Here is a 19,068-nt window from a genome sequence, read left to right on the forward strand (position 1 = left end):
AAATATAAGCAGAGAATTTAAGAAGACAGAGTTGCTTCTTTGAAAATTTAATAAAATCCATAGTTAGTAAGAAAGCCCTTAAATTGACTAACACACAAAGAGGGCCGTAGTCCCTTTTTGACACTTTCAGAACTGATACGTAATTTAGAATTTTAGGTTTTAGAAGATTCTGTCCTGCAAATAATGTATAACATATACTGTCCCCAGTGAATCCTGGGTAGCATCCTGTAATCAAATACATTAATATTTCATTAGTAAAATATATATTCACTTTTGGAAAGATAAATAAATACTATAAATAGCCAAAAAATCACTTCAGGTCAGGTTTTGGTGGCAACGAATTCCAAAATAAGTAAATTGCAATTTACAGGTTTGTTTTTTTTTTAAATTTTGCATTGTAACAAGCTATTACGAATTAGTAATAAATTGCTACTTAGTTTCATAGACAGGTCTTCTAAGTCCCTGAACAAATGACAGTGCCCCATTTGTAAGTCTTAAGGGATGACCTTTTTAGCTTGGATCACAAGATGATTTTTTTTCTTCCCGCACTTTCCATGAGGCCAGAGAGTATTTAGTAAATACAATAACCTTTATAATGACCTTTGCCTGGATTTTAAAAGAAAACTGGGTTCTTGGCCAAAGAGGACAGACATTTCAGAAGAATAAGTCTATTCTCGTCAAACATATAATTCTGTAGTAAAATAACAGGATCATCAAATTTCAAAATGCACAATAGTAAATACTGATATACACAAAACTGAAAATATCTTTGGAATTCTATACAACCAGCATTTTTACACTCAATTTTAAACTTCTGGTTTTGTCAGGCACATTCCACACAGAATATATTTTAATGATTCAACAAAAAGCATAAATCATATTTCTAAAATTAATTTTATGTCTTATTTAAAATAACCTTAGCAGAAAATTTATTGGCCGAATTCTCTAAACATTATCTCCAGCTCTAGGGAAATTTAATTCTACAAACTTAAGTCTCAGGAAGACCATAAAAGGAATAACAGTAACAGAACAGTATCAATAGTAATAAGTGTAGAAGTTTCCTTGAAAGCCCATGCAATACTCCTATAGGTGCTAATTGGAGCCATGCATGCATTAAATCAGATATATGTACTTACTATTACTGCTACTGCTGTCATTCCTAAGGGAGCTGGCTGCAACAGGGGGTAACATAAATGGTTTTGTGACACTGACTCTGGAATCTAAATAGAAAGCAATAATGTGTCAGTGTTATATGGTGATTTGTATGACTTATAGAGTCCCTGAAAGGTGAAGTGTAATACCAGATTACTTGCCAGGTCTGCTTCCCAAATCTAGAGTATTCAGCTCTTATTTATTTCATACTGGGTCCTGCTATTCTATTTTACTAAGAAATTCACCATTGTCACCTTGTAGAACAAATACTTTTTGAATAAATATGTTAAAAAATACAAATAAAGACACATTGATGGTAATTTCTTATTAAAAAAGAAAGCCATGAATCCAGGTTTGTATTACAGAGACCCAGTGAAGGGAAAAGAGAGTCTCAATACAGAGTAACTGGGGAGGATCAGAATTTGTGACTTCAGAATTAGATCCTTAAGAAAAAAATTTGAGAAGGAACATTAAGTTGACTGCAGGTACAGAATAATATAATTGTAACTACTGGCAAATATTAGATGAGAAAAGGTATGAGTGGCCATCTCATATACTGTTTACTCACAAACAGCTCACTGATTTGAAATTGATGAATACTGCTTTGGCTTGGAAACCAAGAAATCTACAATCATTAGTTTCTTCTGTGCTATTGATACTTGCTTTTTTATTAGACATACATGCACATTGTCTTGCTACAGCTAAACACAGAGGTAGATTCTTACTCTATAGGGAAGATTTAAGTTTGTTGTTTACATTTGAACTGGAAATGCTTACATGTCTTACCTTTCTCAGGACTTAATGTCGAAGAAACCACACAATCACTAGTTTCAGATGCCACCACAAAGTCCTTGAAGGCATCAATGGATCTATTAAAAATTCTAAAGAATTCTTCAGGAGTAAAGAGCCTGGGTTCTGGGCTCTTGAATGATTTTTTTAGATCCTAGAACAAAAAAAAAATAGGATTACATTTTTCAAATAGTCTTTAGACTTAACTGAGGTCAAGATAATGGACTATAAATATGTCCCTCAAAGATTAAAGTATTTGGACTCTTACAACTAGCACTTTTAGATGGCTGTTTCAATGTATGTAATTCAAATTGGTAATGTGGGGTAGTGATCCCAGTGGGCTCACAAGTTGAATCTGGAGCAGTGAACACAATGTCATGGCAAATAATAATAATAATCATAACCTTGAAAACAAACTGGGGATATTTTTCTTTAGAGATGCTTATTAAAAACATCAGGGTTTATTTTTAAAAGACCTCTCCATTACAAGAAATTCTAGTCTTTAGAAAAAAAAAGACCTCTCCATAATGCATGCTCTAATATCCAAAAATTAGAAAGTCAGATGATACTAAATATTGGCAAGGGAACTATTATGTACTGCTGAGATAATGTAAATTGGTACATTTGATATTATCCAGTAAAGTTAGACATGTGCCCCTCCTGTGACTCAGAAATTCCATTCTCAGGTAAATACCCTAGTGAAACTATTGCACATACATACCATCAGACATATAAAAAGGTTTTTTGCAGCAATATCTGTATCACTATGTCAATCAAAAGAGAGTGGCTTAACACCTAGTGATACATTGAATTAGTGGAGTTCAGTTCAGAAGAAGGTTAACTACAGCTATATGCTTTAGAGTGGATACATCTTCTAAACCTAAAGCTGAGTGAAAGAAGCAAGTCCCAAAATAATAAAAATAGTATGATTAATTGATATAAAATTAATATAAAATTCCCCAAAGCAAATCAAAGCTATATTGTAGGGATACATAATGGATTATAAAGAAAAGTAGGTAACCAAAATAAACAACTATCTGTCACTTACTATGGACTATTCTAAGTGCGTTATATAGATTAACTCAATCTCCAAAACAACTGCGGAAATATCATCGGTAATCTCCTGGGTTCCCACCGAAGTGTCATGATTAGTAAATGCACATTCTTTGTTGTTTGCAGTGTTCCTCCCAACATCACCATTGACTTAACTCATTTACCTAACTTATCTTTAAGGCTCTAATGCATATGTTATTTCCTTTGTGACACCTTGTGTGATATATTCTTTTTGTGACCTCAACTTCTTTTGAATGCTGTCAGCACACTATATGCAGTAGTAATATGAAAGAGTGGTTAACACTACATTCTGACTTTGGAAATTAGAAAACAAAACAATAGAAAGATTAAAGGTAGTGATTGGATTATTAGTATGGTAAGAATTATAAGATTGGAGAGCACAAATAGGATTGAAATTGGGTCTTACAGAGTAGCTGGAATTTAGATGGGACACAGGAAAAAGAATTTAGGTATTAAGGTACAGAATCCTGTTTAAAACTTTGAATTTAAACTTATAGAAGTCTCCTAAGCTAATCTTTGGCCATTTGAACTGTATACCAAATCAGGTCTGCTAAGCATGATTCTGCTATAGACACAGTGTGATGAAAAAATGTAAAATTTTATTAATATTTATTTTGCTGGGTATGGTGTTAAAGTACTCATGACAAATCACCTAATGTCAACCCTGTTAGATGAATTCTGGCATTGTCCCCACTTTAAATATAAAGAAAGTGAGGTACAAAGAAGTTATGCTCACAGAACTCATTAGTGACAGAGCCAGAATTTAAACTCCAATATCCCACTCTCATTTTCTGGAGTACACTGCCTATTCCATGTGTCGTGCCCATATCCTGAAGTTGGGGATGATCAGTTATCCAGTGACTCTGGGGAGCCAAAATGTATTTCTTTGTTGTGACCTATGGGGTGATTACATTATGGATAAAAGGACAGGGATATGTGTCTATTACAGACAATTTTCTATTTAAATGAACACTTGTAACTTAACAGGAAGATTTTGAGGACTTCACTTATGAAAAATGAAGATAAAGGCAGGACTGATTTTGCATTGTAATGTAAATAAGTTTTATTTTTATATTAGATGACAATATTTAAGTCTGAATGCACACTTCAGTATTGCACTATAACTGCAAATACTTGTTTTCTTTGCTCATCTGAACAAGATTTTTAAATTTGAAGTTTCTACAATCAAAATATCATACAGGTGCCTCATTCTCCCCAACAGCACCAAGAAGCATGGGTTTTTAAAGAAGAGTAATGAAAAATAATCCCAATGAACACAAAGTTACCTTAGATGAGTTTTCTTTCACGCACTCCACAAGGTCATCCACTATATTGACAAGTTTGTCTATGATGGAATAATTACTCAAGCCTTCAGAAATATTTGAAAACTTGTCCAGAAGATCAGTCAAGCTGTCTGACAATTGTACTACCATCTCGCTTATCCAACAATGACTTGGCTGCAGGATATGAAAAAGGAGACAAAGCAGCTATTTTAATAAGTGCCATAAAACTCGGAGTACTCTTCAAAGCTATCATTTTAGTCACGCAAGTGATTCTCCTTCCTCAGCCTCTCGAGTAGCTCGGATGACAGGTGCCCGCCACCATGCCTGGCTACTTTTTTATTTTTAGTAGAGACGAGCTTTCAACATGTTGGCCAGGCTGTCTCAAACTCCTGCCCTCAAATGATCCGCCCGTCTCAGGCTCCCAACGTGCTGGGATTACAGGCATGAACCACTGTGCCTGGCCAGATTTTTAAAATTAATATACATTACTTAAAATGTTGTAAAAGGAGGAGAGAGGCTATTGTAACAGGAAGAGAAGGGACTAGTGTGACAGGAGGAGGAGGGACTATTGTAATAGGAGGAGGGACTCTTGTAACAGGAGGAGGAGGTTGTAAATTGCATACTTTATATGATTTTAACGTGTTATCTTTTCTTTTATAAATATCTTTTAAGTGGAAACTCTGATGTATTTTGAACTCTGCTGAAATGCTGCAGTGACAAAAATAAGATTATTATTAGGAATAGCTAACATTGAATTGGCTCATTAAAAGCATAAATAATTTAATAGAACTTGTAACAAAAATATTGTACTCAGAGTAATTGATGTCATGCAAAATAAATCACACTACTAAGCTTTATTTCTCTATTTACTAGTAGAATATCTCTGTGGGAAAAGTCAAATCTTTCATTTATTTATTTATACTTTAATTTTTTACAGAGACAGGCTCTCTCTCTGAGTCCTGGGCTGTAGTGTGGGGGTGCAATCATGGTTCATGTTTCACTGCAACGTTGAATTCCTGGGCCCAAGTGATCTTCCCACTTCAGCCTCCCAAGTAGCTGGCACTACAAGACGCATGCTACCAAATCTGCTAATTTTTAAATTTTTCTATATAAATGGGGGTCTTGCTTTGTCGCCCAGGCTGCTCTTGAACTCTTGGCCTCAAGCAATCCTCCCTCTTCAGCATTCCAAAGTGCTGGGATTATAGGCGTGAGTCACTGCAGCTGGCTCAAGTCATTTATTTATTCTAAAGTATAGAAGGGACCACTTCATATTCATTTAACAGAACAGTTTTACTTAATATAATACAGCCAAAAAGGAAACAGGTTTATCTGCAGATAGGTAAGCCCCAATTCCTGGAACCATTAAATGTCATTCAAAACTTTTAGGATTGTTGGCTCTGGCTTCAGATAAGAAGGGTAAACAAAGCTCAACATGGGAATTTAGTTCGAGTGGCCATTTCAACTCGTCAAAACCAAGTTCTCAAAGAATATGTGTTACCAAAGTATATGTAGAATAGAGTCTTTGTTTTGTTAAATCAATGCTTATTTCAAGCACATGCAAGTTCCTACTTGCATCATTATCAGGTCTCTTTCAAAGCTGTCAGTCTTTCCTTGGATGCTGAATTGCTCTGCAAGTTTCTCTCCTTTTAGAGAGTGATAATTCCTTATAGACAGTCAGCCCTATCAACAATGAACAGATTTCCTAGGATACGGAGCACAGCATACAGTATAAATGCTATTTGAATAGTATTTATGTGATAGAGTCGCTTTCACCAATTCATTCTGCTGAAATTGTGCAAATTTTTCTAACAATGAAATTCCAGGTATTAATCTCTTAGGACTCTATTTCCTCACTTTATGAATATGCTTGCCTAGGATCTCTGGCAAGTAAGAACCAAAATGAAATTCCCTTGTTTTGAATTAAGACATTCCTTTAGTTTCTGTGGTAGTTGTCTTATATGAATGGGTACTTTGTTCATTTTGCCTTTTTTTGTGTGTGTGTGGTTAAAGTAGAGAAGATTTTGTTGATTTGTTTCTTATTTTTAAGCTGGGGAATTCTGGGGTACTTACTGCCACTTCTGTTGATCACTATTTTCAACTGAACTCTATGTTTACATTTTATATTCTAAGTTCCTATTTAGCTATTACCCTACCTCCTCCCATTTTCACATACCTAAATCAACAGTGTAAATAATCAACTCTTTCCAGTAAAATTTCCAACCCCAATCCTGTGCTTTCTTAGAGTTAAACCATGGAAATTCCACAATCTAATCCTACTCTAATGTTTGCCCGTCTAAAGTCATGAACAATTTGTTGATAGTTGATAAAAACTACGTGCCTACGCAGTTGAAAAATCGTGTATTTCTAAAACCCTGGCAATAACATTTCATTCATTTTTTTATTTTTGCTTGTGCTATTATTTCTTTGGAAAAGGCTGAATCATAAATTCAAAGTTCTATTTTTCAGTTATTTGTTTAACCAGGTATATATTGGCTTTTTAAGATTCTTGAGTTTATCAAAGATAAAATGAAGGTAAACAAATAATATTAAATGTCAGTTTTAATCTGCCTGCTTGTAAGAAAGGGAACTAGTTTTGACTGGAATGTCTAGCAGTTTTGTAATTTTTAATTAAATATCATCAATGATTTGCAAGGAGAATAAAACACACTGAACTAAGTATTTCATTTGTGAGGTGATAGCAGGTCTTTCTGTTTTTCAATTCCTCCAAGATTATGATTATGAAAGAAATGATTAAAGGTTGTCAAATTTACAAATGTACTTTTTCCTTTGCCTTAATAAACAACATTATCACTGTTTCTTATTTTTCAGAGACATTTTAAACTTAAATATTTTTATATAAATATTTACTCAATGATATTCATTAGAAGAAAGTAGGATATAATGTTCTCTCTTTCACTGGAAAATATAAAGGATTAAGAAAATTGGCGGTCATACAGGATGTCAAAGGTGACACAAATAATAGTTTTTAAATTCTTGAAGTGCATGTACAGCAATTTGATGCTTTATTCATCTGTATGTGTAGTTTCCAAATGAAGAAATATATAGATTCTGCTTTGAGTGTAAAAACTTTTTTCTTGACTCCATGCTCTCAATTTCTTACCTCCTTTTTTGATAGCTTCTGTCTTATGTTTTCTTGGTTTAATATAGCAGCTCTAGCTAGGACTACTAAAAACATGAGCTTTCTATCCCCATGTACTTATAACATGTATGACTCTAGAATCCAAACTGACTCAATGATGAATCAATATGCTTGAGCTGCTAGCATGTCACTACCACTGACAATTCAGTTAAAAACTGTGAACTTCCTTAGGAATTTTAAAGTACCATGAACACCAAATCAATGATCTCACTAAATGATTAAATAAAATGTATCATTTAAAATGAATAAAATTAAAAGTATTCTAAACATAACAAGAAATATGACTGTTTCCAAAGACCAACAACAGAAATGCATGCACATTCTAAAACTAAGCATAAATTTTTAAAAGGTAATATATTAATTCCACAAAATGTGACACAGAATCTCTGTAGTTCTAGAACCAGTAAATCTGAGAAACTGGCTGAAATAAACCATGTGTTTTAAAATCACCCTGGGGACTTGCTAATTCTGGCATGCTTGCTCCTCTCCATCTCCTGCCTCATTCAGGAAGCTGTGCTGGTTTATTAGGTGAAATAATTTGACACATTATTGCGCATTGGTATTAGATGCATAGACAGTCTGTTTTTTTTTGTTGTTGTTGTTGTTGTTGTTATTTTTTGTTTTGTTTTGCTTTTTTCTGAGACATAGTCTTGCTCTTGTCGCCCAGACTGGAGTGCAATGGCGTGATTTCAGCTCACTGCAACCTCCACCACCTGGGTTCAAGCTATTCTCCTGCCTCAGCCTCCTGAGTAGTTGGGATTACAGGTACCCGCCATCACACCCAGCTAACTTTTGGTATTTTTAGTAGAGATGGGATTTCACCATGTTGGCTAGGCTGATCTTGAAGTCCTGACCCCAGGTGATCCACTCACCTTGGCCTCCCAAAGTGTTGGGATTACAGGTGTGAGCCACCGCGCCCAGCCCAAAGACAGTCTTTAAGAACAGTCACAGTAAGATTTATGGAATAAGAAGCTGAAAGTAGACAAAACATACTATAACACTTCTTCATTGATGCACTTTACACTACTTTCCATTTGGTAGCTGTTCACAGAGAGATATCTATGTGCTTTCTTATAGGGCCTAAAGCTAGTATCTACCCACAGAGAGCGTTCTTTTCACAGGAGTTGGTGAAATACCAATTAGGGATTCTCAGAGAGAAAAGCCTGGCTCATAAACCACGATGTTTCTAAGAATATTTACAAGGAGTATTCACCCAACCTTCTAATCTGATTAATCTAATTACCGGCATTACTGCCCAATTTGTTTTTGTTTTACTTTCTTTAATTTCTGTCAAACTTCAGTCTTGCTGGAATTAGACATAAGCATGCCTAGGGCACAAAGCATGCCTTTCTGTTTGTGCTTTCGGCATCTACCTCTGGGATGAGTAATCAAAATTTAGAGCCATGTCATCAGAATCACCAGAATTTCAGACCTAGAAGGAATATTGAGGACCAGTCTCACCAACTGCATAAGTGGGAAAATCAAGGCCTAGAGTAGTGAAGTGTCTCGTTCCAGGTTACATAACAAATTTACACAGAAACATGAGAAACCAGGACTCTCGATCACTCATTTTGTTCTAGTAGCCATGAGAATAGTGAAAGCACATACAACTGACGTGTTTTTTTCTGCTGAAGTCATATGACTCATGTGGTCTCACGTCTGGACCAGACACAATGATTCTTAGGCTCAATTAAGAAATCTCTTGGGAATAGAAATGGTTCTTTCTGTTTCATTTCAATTAATCCAGAGTCATACCAATGAAGGTAAATTTCTCTGAGGAATCCTGACAATTGCCATTTGTAGACTTTATTTACTGTTCTTTTGGTTTTTATCCTTGTGGCTAGAAAGCTGACATTCTACTCTCAAACATTCCATGGGCAGGCAAATTTAAAACTTTCCTATAAAAGCACTTTGCAAAATAAATATTGCATGTTCATGTTGCCAGTGTAGTCTCTGAAATCTTAACTTCTCTTTGGATAAGCTGGGTTTTGTAATGATTTATTTTAGTCCTCTCCCTAAACAATTAATTTGGGTCTTCAGTGTTCACTTTAGGCATCCTGTTTGAATTAAAGTGACGTAGAAACCTCAATCTGATTAAGATGGAAATCAACCAAAGCACTCTAAATACGTGTTATTTCCCAGGGTAGACCTATAAATGGCCCCTAGGCCAGACTTAAAATAGAAAAGTGAAGGAACAGCACAGGGGTTTGGGGATTGAGGGCAGCAACGAGGAACCAGAGGCCCAGTTTTTAGTCCCAACTCTGTCAATTCACTTTGTGATTTCAGGAAAGTCATTTAACCTATTCAGGACTTCAGTTTCTCCATCTGTAAAACAAAGGGGCCTGTCTAATTGGTGCTGGCCAATATGGGAATCCCACTATCCATCTACATCTCCTCTCACTCAAAATGCATCGAATGTGACTGCAGAGCTAAAATTTTCCTTTTACTTAACTATAATTTCTTTAAATTGAAAAGTCAATAATATCACCCTAAATATTTAGAGGCTGGAAAACTTTTAAGTATGTTTGGAGAAAACAGAAATATGACTATCTCTTCAATGGATGGTAAATTTTATTTAAAAAAATCTAAATATGGAATAACTATTTCTAATGAAAATTTAGTGTATGAACTATAATATGTTGCCGGTGTAAAACACACTGTGGATTTTGAATAATATGAAAAACAGAAAACATTCCATTAATAATTTTTATATTGATTTTAAAGTGAAATGACAATATTTCGGATACATGGGGCCAAATACATTTCATTATACTTAATTTCAGCTGCTCATTTTTATTTATTTATTTTTTTAGTGTGGCTACCAGACAATTAAGATTATGAATGTGGCTTCCATTGTATTTCTATCAGACAATAATGGCCTAGATAATCTGAACAGCATCTTAATATAATCACTTATTAGGAAGACGGCCCCCTGTACTGTAGTAGAATATACAAAAGAACTACTTAAAATAGCATTTAATGTCATATTTTATTCATTCAATTAACATTTTATGCTTATTCCTTTTAAATAAATATTTTCTTATTACATGGAAGATCGAGGTAGATAAATAGTTGAGTACAAGTGTCTATTTGGCTGACGTCTATTTTCATAGGGAGAATGCCACATCATAGGAGTGGAGCCTCAGAATCCATGCTTACAAACAGTGAACTTTCCCTGTAGCCACAGTTGATGGGATGATGGTAGACACCTGTCTTGGATGGACCAATCAGAAAGTTCCTCCCCAAAATTGGTATTGATCATTAGAAACTGATAATTAGTCTCTGAGGAGGGCTGAAATTGGAATATGTAAATCTGGCAGCTCTTGGGCAGTTACATTCTACCAAGTGATTGGAACAAAGGAGAAAAAAATCTGCACAAAAAGAATGAGGCAGAGACATAGAGGTTCAGAGAAAGAGAAGGAAAAACTCATAGTTCCCAATCCTGGTTCCAGTCTTTTCATGAGGCCTGTTGCATCCATGCCTTAGGTGACATGCTATTCTTTACTGTCCTTATAATGGGACTTTTACTATTAGTGAAAACCACAGGAGTCTAAACTAATAAGATGGGCTCCTTCAAGATTTGGAAAACTAGCATTTTTGCCAGAGTTAAATGTTTATTCATAACTATTTTTTGAGGAGTGACTATATGCATTGGATTGTCTAAAGAATGGTGAGGAGATACACGGGAGTAAAAGAGTTCAACCTTGCTCCATAGATAGTCAAAATATAGTAAAAAGAGAACACAACAACAAAATAATAATGATGGTATCTGACAATTATTATATGCACACCACAACACATTTTTTTTGTATTTTGATTATTTCTCACAATAATACTTTGAGACAATTATATAACACTTAAAATATTAAGCTCTATGTAAGCAATATATGATCATGTACCCAAGATGAATAGCTTCTGGACAAATTCCATAGAAGTCACAAGATAATAAACTATAAGACAGGGTCCACGTAGCAGGTGCAATGTTAGTGTTGCTGACCACCAAGCCCCAGCATCAAGCAAAACACTCAGCACAGAGTAGATGTGATGCCAATTTCACCTGATCAAATGATACAGGGGAGAGAAAGTGTGGTCTGAAAGAGCAGAAAATGACCTTGTGTGAAAGAGAAATCTTAAACTGACCTTGGGGGAGATGACCACTAAGATGGTTTAAGCCCCAAGATACTGCCTAATTCTGTGGGCAGAATTTGGATAAGTCGATGGGAGAAGAAAGGGCATCCTGAGAACAGGCACAGTGATTTTAGGAGGCCGTAGTGCATGTGGCTGAGGTTGGAAGTTTGTGTTGGGGAATAATGGGTATTCAGACTAGCTGGTTAGGGTAGGGCAGGATTACGAAGAGTCATGAACATCAGGTTCAGGAATTTGGCTCTTAGCCTTTAGTAAATGGGAACAATAAGCAGGTTCTTGAATACAAAAATGACCAATTAAAGCAGTAGAACAGAAGGCTTAAAGAAGCTGTGATTCCCCAAAATTGCATAATACAATTCTTACACCTAAAATCTTTCAAAAAATGCACACTCATCTAAAAGAAGATAATGTTGCAGTACAGAAACTGTGTGATGAGTTATAGGCACTCACCACATCATCATAACCTTGTGAACTATACTCAGTTCAAATCTGTGCCTCAAGAAAATTATAAATGATTATATACTGGGGAACTTTTCTCCTTCTTTCCTTTCTTCACTTTCTTTCAGCAAATATTCATTAAATGCCTATGAGCATCCATGAGGCACTGAGAATCTAATGCAGAGCAAAAAGAATATAGTTCCTACTTTCGTGAAGTTTACAGGTTGGTGGAAGATTATCCATTAAATCATCCCACAAATACATCCAAAACTGCTACTCTGAGGAGTGTTATGAATAGTTTCCAATAGAACAATTTGGTTTCATCAAAAATCAAAACTGATATCTAAAAGAATCAGGTGTTATCTAGACAAAAGAACCAATGAGGATTCCAGGTACAGAGAAAGCCAGGCAAGAAGATATGTGGCAGCAAGGAACCGGTAATGATAAGGAAGAAAAGGGATATGGAAAGGTAAGGTGCCAGATCAGTATAGTCTTTTTTTTTTTTTTTTTTAGATGGAGTCTTGCTCTGTCGCCCAGGCAGGAGTGCAGTGGCCCGATCTCGGCTCACTGCAAGCTCTGCCTCCCGGGTTCATGCCATTCTCCCGCCTCAGTCTCCTGAGTAGCTGGGACTACAGGTGCCCACCACCGCTCCCAGCTAATATAGCCAGGATGGTCTCGATCTCCTGACCTCATGATCTGCCTGTCTTGACCTCCCAAAATTCTGGGATTACAGGCATGAGCCACCTCGCCCAGCTAGATCACTACAGTCTTGGAGGCCTTGTTGAAGTAGCTCCTTTTCCTGTTTCCTAAGAGCAACAAAAAGCCACTCAATGAATATAAAGAAGGAGGAATGAAATGATTGGATGTATTTCTTTTTAAATCACTCTGTCTATTCAGGAAGAACCAAAACATCAAATAATAAATCCTGAGGTATCAAAGAAAATGGAAAGAGCCCAGAGGTAAGTAACAGGGCCAGGTAAAAGAAGATGAGAATAGCCAAGAAGTGAAATTGTGCATACCTGAGGAAGGGTACTGAAGAGGGAAGAAGGCTGGAAGGCTTACTGTTAGAGTAGCATCACATACTGCCAATCTCTTCCACATTTAGCTGTGCCTTTAAAAACTCTGAATGAAAAACTGACAATGATAGCAAAGATTGGTTCAGGTAAGTATAATCAGTAGATGCTAAATCTGTGGGAGAAACTTTGATAAGGAGAAGGATTGCTTACATGGCCTTAAAGTGTCTCTCCAAAATTGTGAATGAGTAAATATACATAAATAGTTGAACACCTTAACCAGATGATCAAAACAAACAGCACCATGAGGAGAAGATGGACTTTGTGTGCCTCTGGATGTGGTAACCTGAGCACAAATCATCACTTATGTAGCATTGTCACTTGAATTGCATAAGTGCCACAGAAGCATTAAGAAACATCAATCAAATGTTGCAAAGAGAAACACTTTTCTTAAAGGGGAGGACTGTCTCATTCAAAAATATCAGTGCCATAAAGACAAAGAAAGCCTGAGGAACTCTTAACGGAAACTAGAGAGACAGGATGTAGTAGCTTCTCATTGCTGCTATAACAAAGTACTACAAACTTGGTGGCTTAAAGCAGCACAAATTTGTTATTTTACAGTTCTGGAGGTCAGAAGTTTAAAATAGGTCTGAATAGGTTAATATCAAGGTGTTCATTAGGGCTGTGGTTCTTTTGGATGCTCTAAAGGAAAAATCATTTTCTTTGCCTTTTCCAGCTTCCAGAGGCAACGTGCATTCCTTGACTTGTGAATCCCTCTTCCATCTTTGAAGCCAGCAGTGTAATATTTTCAAATCTCCCTCTCTGGCTCTGAAACGCTTGCCTCCCTTTTATAAGGACTCATGTAAATCAGAGTGGGACCACCCAGATAATCCAAAATAACTTTTCCAGCTATAAATCCTTAATTTAATTATATCTGCAAAGTCCTTTTTGCCACGTCAGGTAATTTATTCCCAAAACAAGGCATCTTTGGAAGTCATTATTTACATGGTATCAAAATGAAAATTACGATCCTAGATAGGATCTTATACTGAAGGAAAAGAAATAAAAAAAAAAAAAAAGGCTAAATTGAAATACAGACCTAGATTTAAGTACTATAATTATTGTAAAATTTATTGAAGTAGCAAAGGTACTGTGTTTAGGTAAGAAAACATCCCTGACATAGGAAATACACACTGAAGTATTTACGAGTAAATGGCCGTGTATACGTCAGTATACAACTTATTCAAGAAGCTCAGAAACATAATAAAACACGCATGTATACATAGAAAGAAAGCAACTGATACAGCAAATGAGGCAGAATGTTAAAAATAGGTGAAATTGGTAAATCTGAATTAAAGGACACAGGGGTGTTCTTTAAATATTCTTGCAACTTTTTGTAAATTTAAAATTATTTGCAAATAAAAAACTAAAAGAAAACTGATGAATATATACTTTAAGTAAAAATTGAAGAAGGAATAAGATATAGCATTCGGTAGCAAAATAGGTGATACAGTTAATAAAAATGTCTGTTTCAAAATAACTAAAAGAGTGGAATTGGAATGTTCCTAACACAAAGAAATGATAAAGTTGAGCTGATGAATATTCCAGTTACTCTGATTTGATCATTACACACTCTATGCTTGTATCAAAATATCATGTGCACCCCATAAATATATACAATTCTGAAGTTTGTATGTAATAGACTGAGAAAGTAATGTTTTTATGATAACATTACTAGTAAATGTAAAAGACCAGAAATATCTCTGTATTCTTGAAGGTTAGGAAGTTAAAGGAAATTTTAACAGTCCAGCAATATAATAGTTTCAAAGAGTTTAAAATAGCATTGGTGATTACCGTTAGAGTTAAACACTAAGTGGCTGATCACACCCTGCTATTTGTGAGAGAGAATCTGCTAGGTAATTTTCTAAGAAGGACCTTGGAAAAGTGAACTCCCTTTTCCAGGAGAATTTAGCTGATTTTTTTTTTTTTAACAAAAGCAAAATAAAAATAAAAATAAAAGTATATTCTATTCTAGAGCTTTCTTCTGCCCAGTGCCCATTGGCAGAATTTTATTGCTTTGGCCCGAGAGAATCTTTCTGGCACCCATTCCCACTCCACCCTCTATTGTTTAAAGACAAAAGATAAGGCAGCTGGGACTCTGACCACTCGCAAATAATCAGAGGCCTCCCCACTGGGAAACTCCTCTGGTCTTGGCAGAAACGAACATTTCAAAATGAAGGTAAAACAAAGGGTGAGACCCCTGGTTCTGCCCAATGCACTAAGCATGGCCTTGTTTTTCTTGCCCACAGTGGTGGCCAAGAAGAACAGTGTTTCTCCAGTTGTGCCAGGACAGCATGCCAGAATCAAATAATAGCAGACTTTTCTCAATTACGGAAACAAGCACAAAATATGTGGCAGTGAATCAGCTTTATTTTCACAAGCTTGGCTCTTGCTATCACTAGCCGACATTGAAATCTATGATTTAGCACATTCTATGATTATACCAGCACAAAATATTCTATTTAGTTGTTTTCAGTTTAACATTTGTTTTTCAAAGAGCAGCAGGTTATCTTTGAGTGCTTGGCAATCACAATCCTAAATGCTGCTGCAGTCAGGAAGGATCTGGGGTGGGTCTTTATTACCAGAGGCTTCCCTTCAAACACTTTCCCTAAGTATTGAAATTATTTAGATTCTCACTTTCTGTAACCCAGGGTTAACCTAGGGGTTTCTTTTTAAGACTCTTGGCACTTTCTAATTGTATAACCTTGGGCAAAATACTTTTGAGCTGTAAAGCTCAATATATCATTTGTAAAATAGGAATCATACCTTCCTCAGAGTTTTTCTAATCAGCCAAGAAAATTAATATGTGAAATCATTTCGCAAATGGAAAAGATTTATAAAAATGCCACATAATACCCCCTTCCTGCCTTCCCAATTACTAAACTTTTTGAACATAAGATCATCGCCTAATTGATGTGTGTTTGTTTCTTAAAGTGTCTGGTAAAGTGCTGGCTCCTGGTTAGTTTTTCCTAACTAAATACTTGCCGACTAAGTAATCAAATAATAAAATTAATTAACTTCCAGGCTGCTAATAATTTTCCATTTCTATTTCCAGAGAACTCCCCCTAACTCAACAGGATAGACATTGACCTAGGCTTGAGGATAAATGGTTCAACATGAAGATACATGTTCTAAGGAGTTCTAAAAAACTTTAGGTAGTTCACGCTAAAATGCTTATGAATAAAAAGAAATGTAGCTTTGACATTCTCTTGAAATGACAGCCTTGTAGTCTTTGAAACGCATTTTAAGCACAGGCACATAATGATATGCTTAAATTGGTAACAACTTTGATGAACTGATCCACAAAAATTGGTCAAAACCTAAAACAACTTGCACAAAGTAGATATATATAATAAGGTTTGGTAGATTATGGAAAGATGAGAGCTGTAGAGAGGAGAGTAACTCAAATGGTTTCAAATTTACTCAACAAACAGTACAGTAGTTGAAATGAGTCAACATAAAACAACTTGTCAAAGCATGTTGAAAGATATAAGCAAACTTCAAAGTATAGAAGATTAACATAAAATTATTAAGTATTCAAAAAGTTCCATGTCTTATGTATGGGTGCATACACTGCAGTAAACATATAAGAGAATGCTTCTCCTGCTCTATGTAACACCGGCGAATGCTGTCCACATTATAAGCCCTGAAAGCACACGTTGGAATGAAAAAGTCCAGCTCAGAATAAGTGTTACCACTAAGAGACAAAGTGGGGATTAATGAAGATAGAGAAGGAGCATACATAGGGCATTAGTTACATTTGTAATGTTTCATTATTAAAAAATATATTTGAAGCAAATATTGCACAATGGTAAAGTCTGATAAGCTCTGTGATGGGTATACAGATATTACAGTATTCTCTATGCTTGAAATATTTCTTAATGTATGAATTCTAATACTGTGTAACAAGAAAAATCATTAAAATTTCCTGGTTTCAGCACTAGAGTAGTATTTATAACAGTAAACACATATACTTGTTGTAAGGTTCTAAGAATCTATTGCATTCCTAGTAAATTCAGAGATAAAATATTTCACATTTTCAAATTAAACAAGCGAGATAGGTCAGCTATGAAAAAGAATTTACATAAACTTACACTCAAGTCCTTTTTAGGGGGATGCTTAAGGAAAATGAGAAAATCTGTGGCTAGGCCTATAGAAGATAATTATATTTAATTTGGAAGTACAGATGGCCCTCTGTATCCATGGATTCAACCAACCGAAGATGGAAAATATTCAAACAACAAGAAAACATAAAACAAATTTTAAAAGCAGAATATAATAATTATTTATGCAATATATGCATTATATTAGGTATTAGAATTAATTTAGAACTCATTTAAAGCACACGGGAGTTCCAGTGTGCCTTCCATGGTGAAAAATAAAAATGTGAAAACAAAGTATACAGAAGAATGTGCATAGGTTATATGCAAATACTATGCCATTTCATAGGAAGGATTTGAGCATCCTAGGATTTTGGTATCCTGACGGTGGACTGAGTGGGGAGGATGGAGGGTTGGAAGGTGTCCTGGAACCAATCCCCTAAGGATAGTGAAGAACAACTATACAGGTTTAGGACATATGTGCTGAAATGATCACTGATAAAGTTTAACAGTTGCTTAAGTGGGGGGGTGAAACCCCTGCAAGTCAAATTCCAAAGATAAATTCTTCAAATCCTGACAATAAGTAAGCTCCTACATAGCAGCTAGTGTACTATCTCAATATGAATTATCTCATTTCTTCTTTATTCATCCCACATGAATAATTTAGCCAACAACTGACTGAGCCCACTGGGTATTAAGATAACATATGTTCAAAAGTAGTTTTGCATAATTCTTCTATGAGTTACTAACTTGAAAATCAGAAATGTAGTTTACATACCAAAACATCCATCCCGGGGACATATTTGAGGGTTATCATATAGTCTTTCGGAAGATTTGCCACCTACAGAGACAAAAAAAAAAAAAAAAAAAAGAATTCCATAAGAAAATTCTTATACATCAATTAATTATATTTGTAGTGCTTTGGAGAAAAGCATACAAAACTGTTGTGCTTTTTAAAGTTACCAATGAATTTCAATATTTACATGTATATTGATTTTTAATCCTTGATTTCCCTCTGTAATGAAAGGCACCCTTCAAAATAGAAAAGTGATAATGCTAATTTTTTGGACTCCAAATGCAGTTATGGCTGGCTAGGTATAACCTACTGAGTTTTGGAAACATGATCTGAATTTCAGCTTCCACCTGTGATCTTGGAATTCCCCTCCAGGACTATTTTCCTACTTGTTCCTCCACAGAATTAATCATAAAATATATGCTTTTTATGTCAGTGGTTCTCAAAATGTGGACTTCAAAGTGACGTGCCAGCAACAGGGAACCTGTCAGAAACGCAAATTCTCAGGCCATACCAGACCTACAGAATCTTACGTAACAAGTCCTCCAGGTGATTCCGATGTGCGCCTAAATTTGAGAACTACTATTTTATGTTGAACCTAAAAAATGACCAGTGAAACTTCAGGAACAATGCTACTTACAAGATGCAAATGCTTTACAACAAATAATTTAGAAAGACTCAGTCTGTGATGTAACTTAATTCTTTTGCCTTGGGCTGAACATTTGAGAAGTCTCAAATATTTGCCTAGGTTCTTTTGAAGGCTTTAAACAATGTCTGACTTATTTACATCAGTCATTCTGGCATAAGTGAATAAGCAACAGATTTGGGACAAGGGAATCTGGGACAAATCTAAACTCTGTACGTTGGTTCCTCTCATTTATAAAATAAAGATCAAGATACCTATGTCAAATGGTCATTTAGAATTAAGATAGATGAATGTGCCAAACACATTATAAACACTCAATCCATGTTCTTTACTGAGAGCTATATTGGCAACTGACTTTGGAGGCATATAACCCTAGTAAGTTACAGAGTTCTAGGTTCTCTTCCTTCCTACACA

The 19,068-nt window shown here is 35.4% G+C and overlaps 1 protein-coding gene across 2 annotated transcripts in view; it reads right to left on the minus strand.

Annotated features, from left to right (window-relative positions):
• Positions 1-19,068, minus strand: part of KITLG (KIT ligand) — an 87,839-nt gene that overhangs the window by 20,281 nt on the left and 48,490 nt on the right. Inside the window, exons 3-6 of one of the 2 annotated variants that reach the window (XM_050746570.1) lie at positions 17,994-18,056; positions 4,302-4,472; positions 1,939-2,095; positions 1,137-1,220 (exon numbers count right to left, since the gene is read on the minus strand). In XM_050746570.1, coding sequence (XP_050602527.1) covers positions 1,137-1,220; positions 1,939-2,095; positions 4,302-4,472; positions 17,994-18,056 — 475 coding nt within the window. The remainder of the gene's footprint in view (positions 1-1,136; positions 1,221-1,938; positions 2,096-4,301; positions 4,473-17,993; positions 18,057-19,068) is intronic. The other variant, XM_050746571.1, reaches the window with a different exon arrangement.

Source organism: Macaca thibetana, chromosome 11 (assembly GCF_024542745.1).
Source record: "Macaca thibetana thibetana isolate TM-01 chromosome 11, ASM2454274v1, whole genome shotgun sequence".
Lineage (NCBI taxonomy): Eukaryota > Metazoa > Chordata > Mammalia > Primates > Cercopithecidae > Macaca > Macaca thibetana.